The sequence below is a fragment of the Sapajus apella genome, unplaced genomic scaffold, assembly GCF_009761245.1.
Source record: "Sapajus apella isolate SASKATOON/1434 unplaced genomic scaffold, GSC_monkey_1.0 scaffold47, whole genome shotgun sequence".
Classification (NCBI taxonomy): domain Eukaryota; kingdom Metazoa; phylum Chordata; class Mammalia; order Primates; family Cebidae; genus Sapajus; species Sapajus apella.
In genome coordinates, this window is record NW_022436987.1 from 13,627,356 (window position 1) to 13,652,356 (window position 25,001).

A 25,001-nucleotide genomic window follows, 5' to 3' on the forward strand; every position below is an offset into this window, starting at 1 on the left:
GGGGGGGGTGGGGTTGGCGGCCGAGGCCGCATTGCACTCCACCCTGGGAAAAAAAAAAAAAAAACTTCTTGAAAAAAAAAAAAAAAAAAAAAAAAAAATACTACCCAACAAATACATGCAAGGAAGACAGATGTCTCCTATTAAATATTTGACTAAATAGAAATTATCCTTCTAAAAAGAAAGCATCTTTCTAAACATTAAAAAAAAATCATATGAGACTCTAAAAAAAGTAGCATTTTCATAATTCTGAAAAATATTCCAACTCATTGCTCTGATCGACAATACAAAAATATGTCTAACACCTTACCAAAATGTTTCAAGCATAGGTATTTGCCTTTATCCTTAACGAGAATTATGAAGAATCATAGATATTCTGATCCAGTATACTGAATAAGCCAACAAGCTACATATACAACAAGCTACATTCACATATACATATTGTGAAAAGGGTTTGGGATCATTAAATATATCAAGTGGTATTAAACAATACAAGAACTGTTTTATCTGTTTAAGACTAATTCTTTTCATTTTAAGAAACCTGGCCGAGAACAGTGGTTCATGCCTATAATCCCACAACTTTGGGAAGCTGAGGCGGGAGGATCACCTGAGGTCAGGAGTTCAAGACCAGCCTGGTCAACATGGTGAAACCCTGTCTCTACTAAAAATACAAAAATTGGCCGGGCATTCTTCTGAAGCAGAAGAATGGCTTGAACCCAGGAAGGCAGAGGTTGCAGTGAGCCCAGATGGTGCCACTGCACTCCAGCCTGGGCAACACAGTAAGACTCTATCTTAAAAAAAAAAAACAAAAACCATATTTATTGGAACTATAGGGTAATATCCTATATTACACAGGAATTTCTTTTTTTTTTTGGAGACAGAGACTTGCTCTATTGCCCAGGCTGGAGTGCAGTGGCACAGTCACAGCTCACTGAAACTTCTGCCTCCCGGGTTCAAGTGATTCTCCCACCTCAGCCTCCCAAGTAGCTGGGATTACAGGCAGCTGTCACCACGCCCAACTAATTTTTGTATTTTCAGTAGAAACGGGGTTTCATCATGTTGGCCAAGCCGGTCTCGAACTCCTGACCTCAGGTGATCTGCCTACCTTGGCCTCCCAAAGTGCTGGGATTACAGGCGTGAGCCACCGTGCCAGGCCTGAGGAATTTCTTATTTCAGAATCAGATGTACATATGCACACATTTTTTTTTTTTTTTTTTTTGAGACAGAGTCTCACTCTTATTGCCCAGACTAGAGTGCAACGGCACAATCTCGGCTCACTGCAACCTATGCCTCCTGGATTAAAGTGATTCTCCTGACTCAGCCTCCCAAGTAACTGGGATTACAGGGGTGTGCCACCACGCCCAGCTAATTTTTGTGTTTTTAGTAGAGATGAGGTTTCATGTTGGTCAGGCTGGTCTCGAACTCCTGACCTCAAGTGATCCTCCCATCTTTGCCTCCTTAAGTGCTGGGATTACAGGTGTGAACCACGATGCCGAGCCTAAATTTATTTATAAAAATCAAGCGGCTGAAAGTAAAGGATTTTAGTGAGAAACTGGTAACTCATAACTCTCAAGACAATCTGCCTAACAAATATACAAACCTTCAGTGACTTTTGCAATATAGGCTAGCAAGTCTACCTGCCGTGCCTCATCAGATGATGACAGAGAATACAGGGGAAGTTCCTCTTGAAACTTGGCAATCATTTCTTTAATTAATCCAACAATGACAGATTTAGGCTGTAGAATACATAAAAAACAGAAAAGTTACACAAAAATTTTGCAGAAGAATACTACCTTTTTTGAGGCAGGAGTATCACTTGGACCCGGGAATTTGAGATGCAGTGAGTTATGGTTGCACCACTACACTCCAGCTTATGCAACAGAGTGAGACTTCATCTCAAAGCAAAACAAAACAAACAAAAAAACTTCTTTAACCTATACATTCTTTAAGAGTTAGTCAAAAAGAAGTATTCAATCATGTTCTCATTTTTTGAAAACCATCATACAAATTATATAATACTTTTAACTGAAAAATTATTGAGTACTTTTAACTGAAAAATAAAGGAAGAAGAAATGCTAATTCAACATCTCCCAAAAGTAGAAAAATAGCATGAATATGCCTAATAGCCTAATACCTAGGTTTGGGAACTGTCTCTTTTTTTTTAACTCTTCATTTTGAAATAATTTCAGACTTATAGAAAAGTTACAAAAATAGTACATATACTCTTCGCCCAGATTACTCAAATGTTAACATTTTATCACATTTGCTTGTTTAGTCTCTCTCTAGTTTTTCCAAACAAACTAAACAAGTAAACTGAAAACATGATGTACTTTTACCCCAAGTACTTTAGTGTATATTTCCTAAAAGAAAAAGACATTCTCCTATATAACTATTATCAAATCAGAAAATTAACACTGTTAAAATACTATCTAATCTGATACTATTTTCTTTCAATGTAACTGGTTAAGCAACCTTGATGGAATTCATGAGCCTTTCTGAGCTTCAGTGTCATCAGTAACACAATGAGAATAATAAATTCCAAATGGCTGTTATGAGCAATAAATGAGCTAATGAATGCAAACTAAACACCGTGAGTGTAAAACAGATGTTTATTATTATTCTTAGGAATATTTAGTAGTATGCTCACTTAAAAAGTGCTCTTACTTTTTCAGAGTCTATGTTTCACTATTTATAAAGTAAAGAGATGAAGCCATTAAGGCAAAGAATTCAAATACCTTTGGGGACCAAGCAGATAACATCAAATGTGTAAAACTGCCAAGTATAAGAAAACTGGGAGAGATGGTTATTGTGGCAAATTGGAAAGAGCATGCCTACAGGCATCCAAATTCATTCTAATAACAAAACGAAACAAGGTAAAACAAAACCAACTGTGCTCAAACGAATTCTGCAGGCCTAACACAGCCCTCTGAATCTCTTGAGGAAATTGTAATCCCTGGCCTAGATGACCACTAGATTCCTTCTAGCTCCAAAGTTCTATATAATTATGCTACATAATTATAATTCCAACTGCATGTGGAATTTAAAGGTGCTGCAGTACTTTTAAATAGGGCAATTTAAATAATGTAATGTCTTTTTAAGACTAGTTTTAAGGCTGGGCACTGAGGCTCACATCTATAATCCCATCACTTTGGCAGGCTGAGGCGAGAGGATGCTTTGATCCCAGGAGTTCAATTCTAGCCTGGGCAACATAGAGAAATCCTGTCTGTACAAAAAATTTAAAAATTAGCAGAGCATGGTGGACCATGATTGTAGTCCCAGCTACTCAGAAGGCTGAGGTGGGAAAATCACTTGAGCCCAGGAATTTGAGGTTGCAGTGAGCTATGACTGTGCTTCTGCACTCCAATGTGGGTGACAGAGCATGACCCTGTCTCAAAAAAAAGAGACTAGTTTTAGTTTATAATAAAGACGCTCAGCACAGTAAATTAAAATCAGTACTGTCTAAACTAAAATTAAGCACAACCTTCACTAGATTATAAGACTTTCCCAGCTGCGCGTGGTGGCTCACGCCTGTAATCCCAGCACTTTGGGAGGCCAAAGCAGGTGGATCACGAGATCAGGAGTTCAAGACCAGCCTGGCCAAGATGATGAAACCCCGTCTCTACTAAAAAAAAAAAAAAAATTAGCTGAATATGGTGGCATGCACTTGTAATCCCAGCTACTTGGGTAGCTGAGTCAGGGGAATTGCTTGAACTCGGGAGGCGGAGGTTGCAGTGAGCTCACGCCACTGTGCTACAGCCTGGGCGACAGAGAGACACTCTGTCTCAAAAAAAAAAAAAAAAAAAAAAAAGACTATCCCTGAGCATTTACTAAACAAAATTACAAAAAGAGAAGCCAGTGAAAACCAGAGAGAAGAAATAAGATACATGAATTCCTGCAACATGGCACAGATGTCAAAATACTGCTTGAGGATAGTTTTGTTTTGTTTAAAGAAGGATGTAACAATGGATGAAGGAGAAAAACAGACAATTCAAAAAGGAAGAAACATGACTGATAAGTAAATGAAAAAGATTTCAATTTCTCAACTAATCAAGTAACTGAAAATTAAGAGTACAATCCATTTTTGTCCTTCCAACAGACAAGTTTTTATTATGCCCCATTCATCACATTTAACTAGCAATCTTATTTAAATCATCAGGTAATGCAAATAACATAAATGTTCATAAGGTAGAATGTCAACTCCTACTACTGATAATTTGAAGTGTGTCCTTTGTTTTTCTATTTCTTTTTTCTTCTTTTCAAATGCTTTCTACATAAAAAATATAGAAAACCATAAAACAAAGTAAAATGCATCCACAATTACACACTTTTTATGAGCTGTCTAATAAAATAAGAAGTGATAATCCTAAGGCATTCTTTACTCCAACCTCACTTGACTCCAACATGCTCCTGTTCTCCAGCCCTATTAACTTTCTGGGTACATATAAATCTATTATAAATTATCCTTTTATAAAATTTTTAATTATTTACAAAAATGAGAGAATACTATACATCTGTCTAAACCAATGTATAGAGATAAGCAAAGGTTTGTTTTAAGGATAATAACTTCTGTTAGACAAAAGGTACTGTAAAATAGGTACTATCCTATACTGATTTATACTGATTATAGAAATGTATCATTTTGTCTACCTTTTTGGAAGCCAATTTGGTAATATATAAGAAAATCTTAAAAATACTGAAAACCTTTGATCCAATAACTCTATTCCAAGAGACTTATCATTAGGAAATTATCAAAGATACGTTAGATATATATAAACATTTTCACTTGAAGATGTTCAACATTAAATGTCTTATAATAGGGCGATTTATAAATACAATAAGTAGTATCCTTACACTGGATTATCAGGCAACCATTAAAACCCACATATTTTGAAAACAGTTTAACATGGAGAAATGCTCAATATAATAGTCAATGAAAAATGCAGAATACAAAATTATATAACATGAGGATATAAAACAAATACTACTGTTATATAGATCAATGTGGATGAATTTTTAAAACTTGGTATTGGTTAAAACAAAGCATGTCAACAGGGCATGGATCACCTGAGATCAGGAGTTTGAGACCAGCCTAGCCAACATGGTGAAACCCCGTCTCTACTAAAAATGCAAACAATTAGCTGGGTGTGGTGGCACACACCTATAATCCCAGCTACCTGGGAGGCCAAGGCAAGAGAATCACCTGAACCTGGGAGGTGGAGGTTGCAGTGAGGTGAGATCACATCACTGCTCTCCAGCCTGGGTGACAGAGCAAGACTCTGTCTTAGAAAAAAATGAAAAAACAAAAAAGAAAGCATGTCATAAAAATTTCATACAGTATGATTCAACTTATATGAAAGTCAAAAACAGGCAAAACTACAAATAAATATATATATTACATAAAAATCTTTTATAGGAAGGGATTTGGAAATAATGCCCCAATCACTTGCTAGTAGCTCTTCCTGTACTTTCTCAAGTGGGAAACGACTATTAAAAGACAGAGAGCAAACAACAGTTGGCTTCAAAACCTGGAGGGAACAGCTTTGTATAGGCAGTTTTTATCAGGGTTCTGGGACTTGGGTAACCCTAGAGAGCTCAATTTCAAATTACTTCCAAAGACCACATGAAGAATATCATTGAAAGAAAATGCACTTATCATACTTATTTGTACCAGCAGAATCAATGATAAATATTCAAAAAAAAAAAAAAAAGAAAAAAGCTTTCTGAAGAAAATCCAAACTGATCTTACATGGCTCCAGTTTTGGAGATAGGGCAAATATATTCTGCCTTGAGCATCCACGTGTTTTCCGACTGAGATTCCCATATTCGCAGTTGGCTTCAAGAAGCAAATAGGGGGAGCAAAAGGATGAGAATCCAAAATCCAGAAACGAATTGGTATGTTATATGTATTACCTATTGAAAACAAAAGAAACGTATCTTTAAATGATAATGAAGCACACACATTATGTTTATGATATAGCTAGGTAGCATTTTTTATTTTGAGACAGAGTCTCACTCTGTCGCCAGGCTGGAGTGCAGTGGCGCGTTCTTGGCTAACTGCAACCTCCGCCTCCTGGGTTCAAGCCATTCTTGTGCCTCAGCCTCCCAAGTAGGTGGGATTACAGGCACACACCACCACATCTGGCTAGTTTTTGTATTTTTAGTACAGATGGGGATTCACCATGTTGGCCTGGATGGTCTCAATCTCCTGACCTCGTGATCCATTTGCCTTGGCCTCCCACAGATTACAGGCGTGAGCCACTGCACCTGGCTGCTAGGTGGCATTTTAAGAAATGACTAGGCTGGGTGAGGTGGCTAAAGCCTGTAATCCCAGCACTTTGGGAAGCCGAGATGAGCAAATCACGTAAGCCTAGGAGTTTGAGACCAGCCTGGGCAACATGGAGAAACCCTGCTCTATAAAAAATTTTAAAATTAGCTGGGTATGGTGGCACACATCTATAATCCCAGCTACTGGGGAGGCTGAGGTGGGCGGATGACTTGAGCCCAGGAGGTCAAGTTTGCAGTGAGCCATGATTGTACCACTGCACTCCTGCCTGGGTGACAGAGTGAGACCCTGTCTCTTAAAAAAGAAAGAAAGAAAAAGAAAGAAAGAAAGAAAGAAAGAAAGAAAGAAAGAAAGAAAGAAAGAAAGAGAGAAAGAAAAAAAGAAAGAAAGAGAATAGTCTAGTCAGGTTTTTTACATATAAAGGATTAATGTAAAGTAAGGCCTATTTCCCACATTTCATCCATACTCACATTGGAAATATGTTCCTGTTAGAGCACTGGTATAACACTTAAGTAAGTTTAACTAAAGCAATGGCCAAATCATCCACCCTGTCTCTACAAAAAAAAACAAAGAAAAATCAAATTTTCAAAATCTTTTACTAATATAGTTGGAGTGCCAGCCCAAATCCTGATGGAGCCACTTCCTGCATTAATCACTACACATTAAAGAAAAGGAAGGATATGTCTACTGAAGGTAAGGTGTAGTGGCTCACGCCTGTAAATCTCAGCATTTTGGGAGGCCAAGGCAGGCGGATCACTTGAGATCAGGGGTTCAAGACCAGCCTGACCAACATGGAGAAACCCCGTCTCTACTAAAAATACAAAAAATTAGCCAGGCGTGGTGGCAAGCACCTGTAATCCCAGGTACTTGGGTGGGAGGCTGAGGCACGAGAATCACTTGAACCCAGGAGGTGGAGGTTGCAGTGAGCTGAGATTGTGCCATTGCACTCCAGCCAGAGTGACAGAGTGAGGCGCTATCTCAAAAAACAAAACAAAACAACAAAAAAAACCTCTACTGAAGGCATTCCCCTGGTTGATCAAGAATCTGCTGCCTCCAATGCCCCTCCCCAGCAGTATTCATGCATTTTAACGGCCCATGACTGGCAAAGCACCTGGTGACTCAGATTCCTGTGTCTAAGTGGTAAGATTTCACCACTGGTGTTCGCTGGTCTCTTCTTCCTTCTCCCTTTCCCATCAGCAAATGCCTTGACTCCTACCCTGCACATCTAGCTTTTAGTAATTCAGCTAAAAGCTAGAATTCAGCTTTTAGCTGAATTCTAATATTCTATGCACACTAGTTATTTAATATTCTAATATTCTAATGCACACTAGTTATTTCCTACTGATCAGAAGGTCAGAATGTATATTATCTTTCTCATCTGTAAACTGGGCCAATACTAGAGCACACCTCAGTAAGAGTCTGAACTCCTAATACAAAGTCCTCGAATATAAAGGAATTATAAGAACGTAACTTAACTTTGGATGTAAACAAAGTTTAGATAGGTGTGATCTTAAGATGATACATTGGGATGCCAAAATGGGAGGACAGCTTGAGTCCAGGAGTACAAGACCAGCCTGGACAACATATCAAGACCCTGGTGTGGTAGCACACATCTGCAGTATTAGCTACTCAGGAGGCTAAGGCCAGAAGAGTACCTGAGCACAGGAATTTGAGGTTACAATTAGCTATGATCACATCACTGTACTCTAGCCTAGGCAACAGAGCAACACTCTCTCACTTAAAAGAAAAAAAAGATTACATACATCTCTAAAAATATGACTATATGAAGTATAATTATGACTTAACACAATGTTGGCTGAATAAGAAATAACACCAAAAATTTCTACAGGTATACATAAGATAATATTAACAGAAGTTTCATGTAGATGGAAGGTTAGATATAGGCTTAACCTTATCCCTTCCCAATTTTTTAAATGCTTTTTCAGCACAAGCATGTATAATCATTACACTAATAAAACTAGTTAACTAAAAGAGAGTAATAAAGGCAGACAAATAATAATGGCCACATTTATTGAACATTCACTATATGCCAGGCACTATGCTAAGAACTTTACTTATTGTAACTCATTTAAGCCTTACTGAGGTGGGCTCTAGTATTGGCCCAGTTTACAGATGAGAAAGATAATATACATTCTGACCTTCTGATCAGTAGGAAATAACTAGTGTGCATTCACATTGAGTTGATATAATTCCAAAGCAAAGGAAAAGAAAAGTGTAATGCAGGAAAAAGTTGAGGAGGGGCACCTAAGGAAGACCCCATCGTAAGAATCAGTGACATAACTCAATGACTACAGGACAGGCTTACTGACATTGGAAGGGATTTTACCAATGGTATTAAGATAACCTTTCTGCCCTCATGTTACCTCCCTACTCTGTATTAGAAACTGAAATGCTACTAAGCAGTAATTCATTTCAATTCACAACTTCCTCTATTAATATGCAACTACCCTTCAAAACACTGGGCTAGGTAAGAATTGGCCTTTATCTCTCAGAACGAATCGCCCTAATCAGTTTCCTTCCCTTTTCCTCTCCTTTCCTCCTTTCCCTAATACCCTTCTCTTACCTTTCTTTTCAACATCTAACCAAGATAAATTCAGAATACAACTTAAGGGGAACAAGTCTGAGTAAAATTCTCTACGCAGCCAGAAACGTCTGAAAACTTGGCAGGGAGGTGCAAGGAAAGAAGAGAAAAATCAACTCTATGCCTGTTCTGCCTACCTCACTCTGCAATCTCTGCATGGAGCCCATGGCTAGCTGCTTTCATACCCATCCATTCTCCTATGCATAAAAACAAAATGAATTACTACACATTTCCTGAGTGCCTACTATTGCAAAAGGAGGTATCACGGTGGGACATACACAGAAGCAGAACAAAGCATGAGTGCATCTCTAGCAGCAAGTCATTGCTGGGGGCGAAGAATGGGGGATTTAAGAGGGTTTGTGATAATCCAGGAGCTATCATAAAGAAGCACATACCGTGAAAGAAGTTCTCCCAAATGCAGCTTCCTAGTGTTTTTTGGGCAATGTATTCTCATTGTACAATGCTGAACTCTTTAAGAGATAGCAAGTTATCTCCCTATTTGGCTTCCAGATCTTTCTCAGCCCTCTTCTCAGTGTATCTTCTGACATGCCCCAGTAAGCCAGTTATTCCTAAGCCCTTCAGTCAATCATCATACTAACTCAACTATTCAACAAATACCAAATAAGCAAATGTCCTATAAGCACATCACTGTATATTAGTGATTTTGGATGGTATTCTTCCTAGGGTTATTTGCATTTCAAAAGAACACTGAACTGTTTTTTTAATTTTTGAGACTGAGGCTCACTCTGTCACCCAGGCTGGAGTGCAGTAGCATGATGTCAGCTTACTGCGACCTCTGCCTTCTGGGTTCAAGAGATTTTCATGCCTCAGCCTTCTGAGTAGCTGGGATTACAGGCGCATGCCATCAGGCCTGGCTAATTTTTGTATTTTTAGTAGAGATGGGGTTTCACCATGTTGGCCAGGCTGGTCTCGAACTTCTGACCTCAAGTTATCTGCCCATCTTGGCCTCCTAAAGTGCTGCCATTACAGACATGAGCTGCCACATCCAGCAAGAACAGTGAATTTCCAATGGTGAAATTTCAGGCACCATTTCAGAGAAATATTTGGAACCAAAGATTCATTGGTATTCTTAAAATCATACTATACATAAGCAACTTCTTGCAATTCTTATCCAAAATGTTAGTCCTTGCTGAACACAGGAGAAGTAGGTCTGGACAAATGGGAAGAGTTAAGTATAAGAAAAGTCAGCAAGGCCGGGCGCGGTGGCTCAAGCCTGTAATCCCAGCACTTTGGGAGGCCGAGGCGGGTGGATCACGAGGTCAAGAGATCGAGACCATCCTGGTCAACATGGTGAAACCCCGTCTCTACTAAAACTACAAAAAATCAGCTGGGCATGGTGGTGCCTGCCTGTAATCCCAGCTACTCAGGAGGCTGAGGCAGGAGAATTGCCTGAACCCAGGAGGCGGAGGTTGCGGTGAGCCGAGATCGAGCCATTGCACTCCAGCCTGGGTAACATGAGTGAAACTCCGTCTCAAAAAAAAAAAAAAAAAAAAAAAAAAAAGAAAAGTCAGTGATTTTTTTTTTTCCTTTATTTTTGGGCAAACACTTAGCTATTTTAAACTGTTAGGTCACTCTAAAATGTGTTCCTTCCTTTGAGCTTTAATGGCCTCTGTGTTGCAAAATTTTCCTATTGGAGTTTGAGTTTCAGGCTAACACTAGCTATGTGATCTTAGGTAAATCAGACAGGGCTAAGATTCAGTTTCACCTATGGACTGGAGATAATGCTGTATCACACAGAGAGGAAAGAAGGGGAACAAAATACAGAAATAATGAAGAAAAAGGTGGGACCCCTACACTTTGCTATGGAAAACAGAGATGAATCTCCCCAACGACAGGCCTATGTCCGTTTTGCTTTCCTTCGTACCCTGGAACCTACCAGAGTAGTGGGCACATAGTTGACAATAAGTAACTGTTGAACTGAACTTAACTTGCTGACATTAATATAGGCCTTCCTTGACTGGAACAGATCCAGTAAGGTTCTGCATAGGTTATATAGCTGTAAGAATACTTTGAGAATGTTATGGCATAAACAAATGTCAGTTATCAAATAAACTCCTCCTTTAGAAAACTCCCATATTTTCTCAACTTCCACACTTACCCTGATACATCACAGGAATAGTGCCGGTAAAATTCAGCAGGTCTTTCTGGGAACTATCTTTAAAAACTGGAAGAAAAAAGCCCCAAAATGTGCAATCAGAAAGAACTGTGGTAAAGTATGTAAGTATGCACATGTGTGTGCTCTTAAGTACACACACAAATACACACGCAATGTCTAAACATAATCTAGGAATTGGTAAATCTGTCAACAAAAGGAAATGACTAGATGTTGTTTACTTAGAAAGCAGTGAGGTGGCTGAAAGAATACAGGATTTTGATACTGAAACCCCAAGTTCTGGGGCCACCTTCCCTGCTTAGACGAATGTGACTTTTGGTGACTTTAATCATCTTTGATCTTCAGTTTCATCATCTATAAAATAAAGATAATATGACTGCCTTACACAGTTCTCATAAGGATCAAATGAGAGAATGAGAAAACTCTTAATAAGTACTATGGGCCGGGTGCAGTGGCTCACGCCTGTAATCCCAGCACTCTGGAGGCCAAGGCAGGTAGATCACAAGGTCAGGAGTTCAAGACCAGCCTGGCCAAGATGGTGAAACCCCATCTCTACTAAAAATACAAAAATTAGCCAGGTGTGGTGAAAGGCGCCTGTAATCTAAGCTACTCGGGAGGCTGAGGCAGGAGAATCACCTGAGCCCAGGAGGCAGAGGTTGGGGCAACCCAAGCAGCTGAGATTACAGGCGCCTGCTACCATACTCGGCTAATTTTTGTATTTTTAGAAGTGAGCCGATATCATGCCACTGCACCCCAGCCTGGGTGAGAGAAAGACTCCATCTCAAAAAAAAAAAAAAAAAAAAAAAAAGATAATAAAGTAAAAGCTTCCTTAGATAACCAGATTCTTACTATTAATTGAACAAGATAACTAAAACTTTGTTAATAATTTAGAATCAACTATATATATGATAGGCAGAATAAAGGTCCTCCAAAGATGTCCATATCCAACCCTTGGAACCCGTGATATGTCATCTTACTTGGCAAAGGGACTTCTCAGACATGATTAAAGACTCTGATCACTTGACTAGCCTTTAAAAAAAATTAAGGAGTCTGAGATGAACAGATTACCCTGTATTACTGGGATGGGTCTAATCTAATCACATCGGTCCTTAAAAGCAGAGAATCTTTCCCAGCTATGGTCAGAGGGCAATTTGCCTATAGAAGAATGGCTTGGAGACATCCAACACTGCTGGCTCTGAAGATGGAGAAAGGAAACCAAGAGCCTAGGAATGTGGGTGACCTCTAGAAACTGAAACTCAAGGAAACAGATTATCCGTCGGAGCCTCCAGAGACAAAGGCAGCTGACACCTAGATTTTAGCCAAGTCAAACTCCAGTTCAGCTTCTAAGCTACAGAAATTTGTGTTGGACTTCTTGCCTACAGGATTGTAACATAGTAAATGTGTGTTTTTTAAAGCTACTAAGTTTGTGGTAGCTTGTTACAGCAGCAATAGAAAACTAATGCAAGATATATTGTATTAATTTAAGCTTTCTCAGAAATTGCAGGTCACAAAGTATAACTGAAAATCAGAAGACAAAAGAGAAAACGAGAAATTACAATTTTGCAGCTCTTTAGGGCCAAAAATTAGTAGTTCCAATAATGCAGCATTTAAACTAGAAAATATGATTCTTACCATAGGTGTCCATGGAATATTTGAAATGCGGGAAAAACATATTTACATTCTTTAGTTCTTCCACAGTTAGGTCCCTGAACTTGTACTGAAAAGAGAAAAATAAGCATGGAGTAAGAATAAAGCTCTGAGCAAAAGAACAATTGCAGTTAACATTTAACTGACAATTTACCATGTGCTAGGCCCTGGGCTCTGAGCTTTACGAATATGTACAGTATTTAATTTTTTAAAAAAACAAAAGCCCTACAACATAGGGAGGGCTTTACAATTGCTCTACAGAAGCAGGAGAATAAATGAAAGCTAGCTGAGTCAGACAGCAAGTTAAATAGCGAAGCCAGAGCTCAAATCCAGGACCAGGGTCTTGAATGTCTAAATCGAACTGCCTCCAAATACCTCCTTAAGAGATGAGGCAGAATGAATCACCCCTCTTACCACTATTTGAGATCCAACTGTCTTTTTGGCATAGCTCATTCACTTGAGATACCTCAACTTCCCCTCCCACCTTCCTGGGTTTCAATCAGAAAACAAAAGCACACAAGGTTTTACAGTCAGGTGTGTAACTGCCTCTTCATTTATCCAGATGTCTTCTCAGAGATACTAACTTGGTTGTCTTGTGGACAAAATCTTTTAAATTCTTTAAGCCTATTTTCTCACCTGCATAAAGAAATAATACTTATCTCTTACACTAGTGGTTAGTTTTAAATGAAAGAAAAGAAATATAGTAAGAGTTTACCATTCTGAAAATGGATTTGAGAAAACAATTCCTTTTACAATGGCATCAAAAAGAATAAAATATTTAGGAATAAATTTAGCCGGGCGCTGTGGCACATGCCCTGTAGTCCCAGCTATTCGGGAGGCTGAGGCTGGAGGATCTCTTGAGTCCAAGAGTTCTGGGCTGTAGTGCGGTATGCCAATCGGGTGTCCACACTAAGTTCGGCATCAATATGGTGACCTCCCGGGAGCGGGGGACCACCAGGTTGCCTAAGGAGGGGTGAATCGGCCCAGGTCGGAAACAGAGCAGGTCAAAACTCCTGTGCTGATCAGGAATAAATTTAACAAGGTACCAAACTTAGACTGTGAAAACTGTATAACATTGTTGAAAAAAATAAAATAGACCAAAGTAAATGGAAAACATCCCTTGTCTACGGATTTGAAGACAGTATTGTTAAGATGGCAACATTCCTCAGCAGATTCAACACAATCCCTATCAAAATCCCAGCTGGCGTGTGTGTGTCTCTGTGTGTGTGTGTGTCTCTGTGTGTGTGTGTGTCTGTCTGTGTGTGTGCGTGTGTGCGTGCACGCATGTGCAAAAATTTGCAGATTCTAAAATTCAGATGGAAATTCAAGGGACCCAGAATAACCAAAACTATCAGGAAAAAGGACAAAACAGCTGGTGGATTCATACTATAATCAAGATACAGGCTATAATCAAAAGGAGAAAATAACAAGTGTTGGAGAGGATGTAAAGAAATCAGAACTCTCACACATACACCACTGCCAGTGGTAAAATGATACAGCTGCTTTGGGAAACACCCTGGTAGTTCTTCAAAAGATTAAACACAGAGTCAGCGTTACCACATGACTGAGCAATTCAATTTCTAGGTATATACCCAGGAAAAATGAAAACAGGTATCTACACAAAAACTTGTACACAATTGTTCATAGCAGCATTATTAATAGCCAAAAAGTGAATACAATCCAAATGTTCATTAAGTAATGAAAGAATAAATACATTGCGGCATATCCATAAAATGAAACATTTAACCACAAAAAGGAATAAAGTGCTAATACACACTACAACATGGATGAACCTTAAAAACACTACGTAAGAAATTAGACAAAGGAAATGTCTGTCTCTGGTCTTGGCCAGAGGCTGTGCTTCTTAGAAAAAAAATTTTTTTTAAATAAAAGAAACGAGACACAAAGGCTACATATTTTATAACTGCATGCATATGCAATGTTAAGAATTGACAAATACATAGAAACACAAAGTAGACTAGTGGATACCCAGGATTGGGGGAGTTTGGGAGAAAATGGAAGAGGACTGCTAATGGATCCTGTTTCCTCTCTCAGAACCTTAAGTTCTTCACCTGCAAAAAAGATATAGCTCTACTGGCTACCAACTTCAACAGGTGTATATGAAACTCTTACAATTAACATATGTATGTAAAAGAGAGATTATAAACAAAGTATGTATACAACAGTAAGTACAGACAGCAAACTACAAATTGACACAAAGAACATCTAAGTTACGGAAAGGCCTCTGGAGAAGCTCAAACTACATTTCAGCCTAGAGTCTTGAATGGTATAGACATTTAGGGATTAAGCCAGTCGTGGTAGCTCACACCTGTAATCCCAGCACTTTGGGAGGCCAAGAGAGGCAGATCACTTGAGGTCAGGAGTTTAAGACCAACATGGTGAAATCCCATCTCAACTGAAAATACAAAAATTAGATGTGGTGGCATGCACCTGTAATCCCAGCTACTCTGGAAGCTAAGGCAGAAGAATCACCTGAACCCTGGATGTTGCAGTGAGCCAAGATTGTACCACTGCACTCCAGCGACAGAGTGAGACTCTGTCTCAAAAAGAAAAAAAGAAAAGAAAAAAGAAAATTAGGGGAAAGAGAGGTCATTCTGGGATGGGGAAGAATTTGCTAGAAGAGAAGTCTGACTACAAACAACTTGAGGGCAGGAACAACCGGAAGGCAGGAATTGTCTTTTACTCGTTGTTCTATCTCTTCACAGTACTTAGGGTCTGCCTTTGATAGAATTATATTTTTTGGATGGAAGTTGGCAAACAGACAGATTTATATGAGTAGGGTAGACATAGAAAGTAATTATGATCCACAGCACTGAGCATCAAAACTAACAAATGATCAGTATTAACTAAAACAGGCTTGTTTAGTCTGTTGGGCAAAGTGAGTCCTAGATTCAGTGCCCATGATTCAATGTAAACAAAACTGAATGAAGTCACTCCAACTCCAAACACTACACAAATGTACAAAAGGCTGCATTGTTGTCACCTGGAATATATATATTATCAACAGATATAATTTGTTTCATTTTCCACGATTTTCTACATCCTTAAAATCATTGTAGAACACTGGGCGCAGTGGCTCACGCCTGTAATCCCAGCACTTTGGGAGGCCAAGGCAGGCGCATCGCCTGAGGTTGGGAGTTCAAGACCAGTCTCACTAACATGGAGAAACCCCTTCTCTACTAAAAATACAAAATTAGCCAGGCATGGTGGCATGTGCCTATAATCCTAGCTACTTGGGAGGCTGAGGCAGGAGAATCACTTGAACCTGGGAGGCAGAGGTTGCTGTGCGGCAAGGTCGCGCTGTTGCACTACAGCCTGGGTAACAAGAGCGAAACTCCGTCTCAAAAAAAAAAAGAAATTACTGGAGAACATGATTATTAATAGCTATATAAGGCCACACTAAAATTGATTTAATTGCAAAACTGCTATACAAGTTTGTCAAAGGCAGCAAAAGCACTCTTCTCGGGATTTAAAAACCCAAATGTCACTATTAAATATTTGCTCTTTTGACACCCCCCTTGCCAAAAAGGACTTCTTTTATCTGTCTTGAAGAAAATATTAACTTTTGGGGCTGGGCACGGTGGCTCACGCCTGTAATCCCAGCACTCTGGGAGGCCAAGGCAGGCAGATCATGAAGTTAAGAGATTGAGACCATCCTGGCTAACACAGTGAAACCCCATCTCGACTAAAACATAAAAAATTAGTCAGGCGTGGTGCCATGTGCCTGTGTCCCAACTACTTGGGAGGCTGAGGCAGGAGAATAACTTGAACCTGGGAGGTGGAGGTTGCAGCGAGCAGAGATTGCCCCACTGCACTCAGCCTGGGTGACAGAGAGAGACCCTGTCTCAAAAAAAAAAAAAAAAAAAAGAAAATATTAACTTTTTTTATTTTTTGGAGACAAGGTCTCGCTCTGTCACCCAGGCTGAGTGCAGTAGCACAATCAGGTGTGCACCACCATGACTGGATACTTTTTTAGTACTTTTTGTAAAGATGAGGTTTCACCATGCTGCCAAGGCTGGTCTTGAATGCCTGTGCTCAAGGGATCTGCCTGCTCTACCCTCCCAAAGTGCTGGGATTACAGGTATGAGCCACCGCACCCAGCCTTATTTTCACTACATATTAAGCAGTGTATCTTGTCAGTGTAATTTTTTTTCTGAGACTGATTTTTGCTCTTGTTGCCCAGGCTGGAGTGCAATGGCGCAATCTCGGCTCACCACAACCTTCATCTCCCAGGTTCCAGCGATTCTCCTGCCTCAGCCTCCCGAGTGGCTAGGATTACAGGAGCCTGCAATGACACCTGGCTAATTTTGTATTTTTCAGAGATGAGTTCTCCATGTTGGTCAGGCTGGTCTCAAACTCCCGGGCTCAGGTGATCTGCCCACCTGGATCTCCCAAAATACTGGGATTATAGGCATGAGCCACTGCACCCGGCCTGGTATCATTTACTAAAATAAATTTTTAGCAGGAAGGAATCTTATAGATCAAGTCCAGTATTGCCATTTTATGAGGGAGCAAATCCAGGTTAAGTTGCCTCTCCAAGGTAACTCAGCTTGAGGAGCGGAAAACAGAAATTAGGGAACTAGGTAATTTCTGTAAATATAACACTTAATACAAACGAAGGAATATACATATGTGGCTGGGCATGATGGCTCAAATCTGTAATCCCAGCCCTCTGGACAGTCGAGGATGGAGGATCACTTGAGGCCAGGAGTTTGAGACCAGCCTGGGCAAGACTTTGTCTCTACAAAAATAAAAATAGGCCAGATGTGGTGATACTGTCTGTGGTCCTAGCTACTCCAGAGGCGGTGGCAGGAAGATCACTTGAGCCCATGAGTTTGAGACTACAGTAAGTTATGATGGTACCACTGCACTCCAGCCTGGGAGACAGAGCAAGACTCTGTCTCTTAAAAAAAAAGAATGAAAGCACACACTTTTTGAAGAATAGTAAGTACTGGTGAATTGACCCACCTACTTATGATACAGAACTGTCTGACAAAGCTTAAGCTTTCTGCCATAATGGAAATAATCTGTAAGTACATTGTCCAATATGATAGCCACAAACCACATGCGACTACTGACAATTGAAATGTAGTGATTTTGTTCCTGTTTCAAAAATACTTATGTCTTTTGCCCAATTCTCTATTTATTGAGTTTGTTTTGTTTTTTGTTTTGTTTTGTTTTGAAGACAGAGTCTCGCTCCGTTGCCCGGGCTGGGGTGCAGTGGTGTGATCTCAGCTCACCACAACCTCCGCCTCCCAGGATCAAGAGATTCTCCTGCCTCAGCCTCCTGAGTAGCTGGGATTACAGGCACGTGCCACCAAATCTGGCTAATTTTTTTGTATTTTTAGTAGAGACGGGGTTTCACCATGTTAGCCAGGCTGATCTCAAACTCCTGACCTCAGGTTATCCAACCATCTCAACCTCCCAAAGTGCTGGAATTACAGGTTTGAACTATCGCACCTGGCCTTAAATTTATTTTTTTATTTTTTAGAGAGACGGTCTCTCGTTCTGTCTCCCAGGCTGGCATGCAGTGGCACAATCATGGCTCTCTGCAGACTCAAACTCCTGCGCTTAAGCTATCCTCCTGCCTCAGTCTCTCAAGTAGCTGGTACTACATACATGAGTAACCGTGCCCAGCCAAAATTATTTCTGGATATTAAACGATTATATTATTTGCCTACTGCAATGAATGGTCAGGGAATCCCAAACATTTGCTGGACTGACTTGTTTCCGATGAGTTTCCTTAATTTATACAGCCAACAGGTACTTATTAATAAGCTACCTATGTGCCAGACTCTATGCTATGCACTAATGGAAAAAAAATCCTCTACTATTCTACTCTCATCCTTGAGAAAACTTGCCTTTTCTTTTCCTTCATTCCAGTTCCACCAGAAGTAGGCTCTATGTTTGAGTCTTAAACAATTCAGGGAAGGGAGGGACCGTAAAAAAAAAAAAAAAAAAAAAAAAAACTTGAGTAATTCTTCCCATCGAGCATCCATCATCCTCTACACATTAAAACTTGAATGGTTCTTTTAATTTCATGTCCTCTGAAGAGGTCACAGAAAGGGTAGATATCCTAAGCATGACGATACTTCTCTTCCTACAAGATCTGCACCTGTCGCAGTAGATAAATTCAATCAAGTCACTTACATAAATAATTTCAATCTTGGGGCTTCAAAACCTCCCACGACTATGCTAACTGTCCCAACAAGGAAAGAAGCAAGTACAACAAAAATGGCATAAACTATGGCTTCCGCATGAGGAAGTCTTAAGAAGCATTAAGAATTACTATTCTGGGGGGCTGAGGAGGGTGGATCACTTGAGGTCAGGAGTTCCAGCCCAGCCTGGCCAACACGGTGAAACCCTACCTCTACTAAAATACAAAAATTAGCCCGGCCTGGTGGCGTGCGCGCCTGTAATCCCAGCTACTTGGGAGGCTGAGGCACGAGAATCGCTTGAACCTGGGAGGCAGGGGTGCAGTGAGCTGAGATCGCACCACAGCACTCCAGCCTGGGCAACAGAGCAAGACTTTGTTAAAAAAATAATAATAATAAAATAAATTATTTAACTAGGAAACTGGTGAAAACTAGTTTTCTTTTTTTTTGGGGGGGGGGGGACGGAGTTTCGCTCTTGTTACCCGGGCTGGAGTGCAATGGCGCAATCTCGGCTCACCGCAACCTCCGCCTCCTGGGTTCAGGCAATTCTCCTGCCTCAGCCTCCTGAGTAGCTGGGATTACAGGCACGCGCCACCATGCCCAGCTAATTTTTTGTATTTTTAGTAGAGACGGGGTTTCACCGTGTTGACCAGGATGGTCTCGATCTCTTGACCTTGTGATCCACCCGCCTCGGCCTCCCAAAGTGCTGGGATTACAGGCTTGAGCCACCGCGCCCTGCCGAAAACTAGTTTTCTTAACTAGAAAACTGGTGGGGATTTCCTCAGATTGTACACTGGAGACTCAGGCTAGTCAGGCCGAGGAAATATACGTCAGATTTCTAGGTTGGGCCGCCTACTCCTCAACTTTAAGATCTCTCCAGGGCCTTCAAGTTGTCTTCATCCCTAAATATACTCAGGTCTTTCATTCACCGCAGTTATTTAGTACCTATGTTGTTGTCTAGCATAGTGGCTAGATGAAAGGAATACAAAAGCACAGTGTCTGCAGTCAAAGGGGCTCACAGCAAGAGTAAGGTTTGTAAATACATAATTACTCCACAATGTGATAATCGATTATCTTTGAAAGCAGAAGGGTTGATTCAATCTTCCAGGGAGTGACTGAGTTGGGTCTCAAAAAGGACGAGCTTTGCAATTCAAGAAAAAAGGTAGGCCATTTCAGCAGACAGAAAGGCGTGGTTACAGGCGTGCGCTGGGAGCTGTTTGAGGTCAGTGAAGCTGGGGGTATGAGGAGGACTCGCACCAGGTGGAGGTTGGGAAACCCCCGAGTTGCGGGAGAAGTTAGAATCCAAACTGCTTCAACCCTCCCTGGCGCCTCTGCCCATAGCCCGTTTCACACCAGCCATCCCCGCTCCAAGCCTCACTACAAGCAGCAAAACACAAAACGGAGGCAAACTGGCCAAAGGCGGAGACAGCCCGCAAGACCCCGAGGACCCAGACCTGGCCCAGCGCTCTGCCCGCACCTTGCCAAGCAGCCGTCTCAGGCCCTCGCAGTCGAACTCCATCTCCATCCCGGTCCAGAGCCAGGTCCCACGACCCCAGCCCCTGAACCTTCTTCCGGTTTTGCTGCAGGACGGAAGCCGCCGAGGGGCAAACTTCCCGGCGGTCCATGGCCCCGCCCCTTCCCAGACTGGAAATTCCACCGGCATTCAACAACGCCCAGGGCTCAGGCAGTGCTGTGCTGGGAGTCGGGCGGCCCCTCCTTCGTGACCCCGGAGTAGGCAAGTGACGAGGGCACGGCCGGAAACGTGTTGGCGTCAAGGAAACCATGACCCATCTTCCTGGAAGGAAACTTGGGGACATTTATGAAGAGAAGACTAGGAAGGACCGAAGTAGAATCACTAAAGGAGGTAGAAGCAACCCACGGTGTTCTTGAAGAGTTTCTAGACAGATGTGTTAAATTCCAAAGAGTATCAGGAAAGAGCAAGACCAAAAATTGCATTTGAATTTAGGAAGGAAGCGGCCATGGAGCTTCAGAAGCAAAATTTCAGTGAGTAGAAAGTAAAACAGGAAAAAGCCGGGTGAACAAAAGAGTTGGAAAACAAGAGAGGAGGGAGATGGGTGGATAAGGTCATCAGGAGAAGGTGGGCAAAGAAGAGATACAGGATACAGTAATTTTCTGGCGTTGGTTGGTCTCCTTGACCCCTAACTGACTTACCAGCCTTGTATCCCTAGTTTGAGCCACCGAAGCGAAAAGTCTCAGGAGCTGGATATTGTAATTGTCAAGTGGTTGAGCATGTATGTAGAAGGGAGATTGTATTTATAGGAAGATCTGAAGGGAGAGGCTGCCGTGACTCTGGAGAAGAAACTGAAAAGCTGGAAGGAACATTCATTCAAAAAGGTTTTGTTGAGCATCTACTACTTGCCAGCTATTTTACAAGGTTTCAGGATAAGCAACAAACAAAATACAGGTATTGATTGACTTACGACCTATGCAACTTACGACCATTCAACTTTACGACCACAGTCGCCAGCCACGACTGCTCCGCGTCTGGCAGCGCAAACGTTGCCCAGCTGGGCGTAAGCAGTGCGGACCAGCTTCCGGCAGCACTACCATCTCCGCGTGCACCATTCAACTGTTATCCCAGACTCGGTACAGCAATTTGTGTTTCGTGTCTTGGATGTTTTTCATCAAACCCCTCCCAATAAGCTTCTTATACATTTCGAAGCAATGGACCCAAACATCGAACGATTTGCAAGGATTGAACGGATGGCGCACGATGTGTTTCATCCGTATCGTGATATTTATGAAGAAAAAAAGAAACATACAATTCAGACAAAGCTCACCATGTTTATGAAAAAACCAACCCCGGTAACCCCAACTGCTGCCTCAGATGACGACTTCAACGATCCGCAGCCAAGCACCAGTGGCCAATAAAATGTTTCGTACATGTTTATATATTTTGATATGTTTGGCAATTGGGAAAATGTTTCCTATGGTATTTTTTACACCTGTATTTTGTATTTTTGTATGCACCTGTATTTTGTAATTTTGTATGTTTTGCAAATATTAAACCAGTTGTACTGATAATGCAGTGTTTTACTTAAACCTGACAAATGTAAAAATAAGAAACAAAATGGTGTAGAGATGATACAAATGGCATAAAATGAACGAAGAAAATTATGATATATGACAATAATGAAAGAAAATTATGATAAAATATGACTTAAAGATTTTTATAACATCATTTCACAGTACTATACATATAGCCTACTCAACTTACGACCAACTTGTGTTATGACTGGTCTGTCTGAACCAATTGTGGTTGTAAGTGGAGCACTAGCTGTAGACAAAATGGCTGCTGTCTTAAGGCTGTCATTCCTTTATTAGCAGAGGGAAAGCAAAACAATAAATATAATAAGTAAATTATTCAGCATGCCAGAAGGTTGATAACCTGTCGTGGAGAATAAATTCTTAAAAGTGTAAGGAGATTGCGTAGGTCTCACTGAGGGGTGAGGGAGTAAGTGTTCCGAGTCAGAGTGCAGACAAAGCAAAGGCCTAAGACAGGCATGTGCCCAAGGAGGCCAGTGTGGCTGGAGTAGAATGAAATAAGATGGGAGTAGAGACAAGGAGGCTAAGTCAGGGAAATAAGAGAGGAACAAATGGTTTAGGGAAGTGAGTCTTCTAGTGTGATCCCCAGACCTGCAGTCTCAGCCTCATCTGAAACTTGTTAGAAATGAAGATTCTGGCCTGGCGTGGTGGCTCATGCCTGTAATCTCAGCACTTTGGGAGGCTAAGGTAGAGGGATCACCTGAGGTTGGGAGTTCAAAACCAGCTTGACCAACATGGAGAAACCCTGTCTCTACTAAAAATACAAAATTAGCTGGGCGTTGTGGTGTATGCCTGTAATCCAGCTACTCGGTAGGCTGAGGCAGGAGAATCACTTGAACCCAGAACGTGGAGGTTGCGGTGAGCCGAGATTGTGCCATTGCACTCCAGCCTGGGCAACAAGCGCAAAACTCTGTCTCAAAAAAAAAAAAAAAAAAAGAAAGAAATGAAGATTCTAAGACCCTAAGACCTCACCCCAGATTTATTCAATCACAAACTCTGGGGTTGGGGACCAGCAATCCATTTTAACAAGGCTTCCAGATGATTCTGATACATGAGGAAGTCCAAGAACCACTGTGGGACTTTGTAGACAATTATAAGGACTCTAGCCTATCAGTGCCCTCCAGCCAGAGACAATCAGGAACACACCTGTACTTAAACACACCTGTACTTAAACTTGTTTAATAGTTCTTAACAGTTCATTGTTCATAGTTCTTGCAGTGAGGAAGCAGGTGCTGTGGAGAACCATTGGGACAGCTTGGTGAGAGTGAGAGAAACTATTATAGGATTTGGGCAATTTGCGGGAGGGCCAAGAAAGCCAGGCTTCACCCTGGATTGGGTGTTATCAGAAAGCAGGGACACTTCTGTAACTAGGTACCTGAATAAGTATTGTCTGTAAGATGGACAGATGAAAGTGAGGATAAAGCTATACTTGATGAAGAAGCAGCAGTCACTCGTAATAGCAGAGGACGTTTGTTTTCTCATGGCTCACACAGTGACTTTGCTTTCTTGTTTCTGCTTAGACAAAATTATGAAATGGCCTTGTTGTATCTCACTTTTTTATAGTCTGACCTTGTCTGATATTGGTGTTCTGTGAGATTATGTCCCACATTAGAATAACTGGGCCAAGCTGTGAGCACCAGCCCAGCTTCCCACAACCCTGAAGTCTAGCTGTGTCAGACCATCTCTCAGATGTCAGGGCCTGCCTCTTCCTTTCTCAGGCTTTTAATCTGGGAGAAAGAGAAAGCCACTGAGAGGTTTTGAACAGAAGAGTGACATGATATGACTGAGCTTTAAAAAAATATTAATAACTGTGGTATTGTGAAGAGGCAGCAGTTTGGGGCGAGAGTAGAAGTCAGGAGACAAGGTAGGAGGAAGATTACAGAGAAAGTTAAAGGGTAGAAAGCCTGTTAAGTGTATCTCAGCCAGATAACCAGCCTTGAAACAGAACTGCCAGGGGCTCAAAGTTCTAATAGATCCTGCCAGAAATCCATTGTATAAGGAAAAGATACCAATTTAGCAGCAAGGCTAGGGCAAGATTCTGCTCTTTTTTTTTTGAGACAGAGTTTCAGTCTTGTTGTCCTGGCTGGAGTGCAATGGCGTAATCTCAGCTCACCACAACCTCTACCTCCAAGGTTGAAACAATTCTCCTGCCTTAGCCTCTCAAGTAGCTGGGATTACAGGCATGCACCACCACAGCCGGTTAATTTTGTATTTTTAGTAGAGATGGGGTTTCTCCACGTTGGTCAGGCTGGTCTCAAACTCCCAACCTCAGGTGGTCCGCCTGCCTTGGCCTCCCAAAGTGCTGAGATTACAGGTGTGAGCCACCGCACCCAGCCTCTTCCATCTTTTATGAAACAGCCTTTTGGCCAGGCAGGGTGGCTCACGCCCGTAATCCCAGCACTTTAGGAGGCTGAGGCGCGTGGATCACAAAGTCAGGAGTTCCATACCAGCCTGACCCATAGGGTGAAACCCCATCTCTACTAAAAATACAAAAATTAGGCCGGTCACGGTGGCTCATGCCTATAATCCCAGCACTTTGGGAGGCTGAGGCGGGTGGATCACAAGGTCAAGAGATCGAGAACATCCTGGCCAACATAGTGAAACCCTGTCTCTAATAAAATATAAAAATTAGCTGGGCATGGTGGCACATGCCTGTAATCCCAGCTACTCAGGAGGCCAAGGAAGCAGAATTGCTTGAACCTGGGAGGCGGAGGTTGTAGTGATCCGAGATCGTGCCACTGCATTCCAACCTGGCGCCTGGTGACAGAGTGAGACTCTGTCCCAAAAAAAAAAAAAGGCCGGGCATGGTGGCTCAAGCCTGTAATCCCAGCACTTTGGGAGGCCGAGGTGGGTGGATCACGAGGTCAAGAGATCGAGAACATCCTGGCCAACATAGTGAAACCCTGTCTCTAATAAAATATAAAAATTAGCTGGGCATGGTGGCACATGCCTGTAATCCCAGCTACTCAGGTGGCTGAGGCAGGAGAATTGCCTGAACCCAGGAGGCGGAGGTTGCGGTGAGCCGAGATCGCACCATTGCACTCCAGCCTGGGTAACATGAATGAAACTCTGTCTCAAAAAAAAAAAAAAAAAAAA

At 41.5% G+C, this 25,001-nt stretch overlaps 2 protein-coding genes across 12 annotated transcripts in view; one reads left to right on the forward strand and one right to left on the reverse strand.

The window, feature by feature from the left end:
• Nucleotides 1–20,488, reverse strand: part of UEVLD (UEV and lactate/malate dehyrogenase domains) — a 58,015-nt gene extending 37,527 nt beyond the window's left edge. Inside the window, exons 1-6 of one of the 11 annotated variants that reach the window (XM_032240941.1) lie at nt 20,317–20,391; nt 13,078–13,151; nt 12,649–12,733; nt 11,002–11,067; nt 5,744–5,907; nt 1,598–1,733 (exon numbers count right to left, since the gene is read on the reverse strand). In XM_032240941.1, coding sequence (XP_032096832.1) covers nt 1,598–1,733; nt 5,744–5,907; nt 11,002–11,067; nt 12,649–12,733; nt 13,078–13,116 — 490 coding nt within the window. In that variant the 5' untranslated portion in view covers nt 13,117–13,151; nt 20,317–20,391. Of the gene's footprint in view, nt 1–1,597; nt 1,734–5,743; nt 5,908–11,001; nt 11,068–12,648; nt 12,734–13,077; nt 13,152–14,652; nt 15,017–20,293 lie in introns of those variants that run through there. The other 10 variants (XM_032240946.1, XM_032240937.1, XM_032240938.1 and 7 more) reach the window with 10 other exon arrangements.
• A 50-nt stretch (nt 20,489–20,538) lies between these two features.
• SPTY2D1OS (SPTY2D1 opposite strand) overlaps nt 20,539–25,001 on the forward strand; it is a 12,489-nt gene continuing 8,026 nt past the window's right edge. Inside the window, exon 1 of the transcript XR_004257621.1 lies at nt 20,539–20,703. The gene's annotated coding sequence lies outside the window, so the exon portion shown is untranslated. The remainder of the gene's footprint in view (nt 20,704–25,001) is intronic.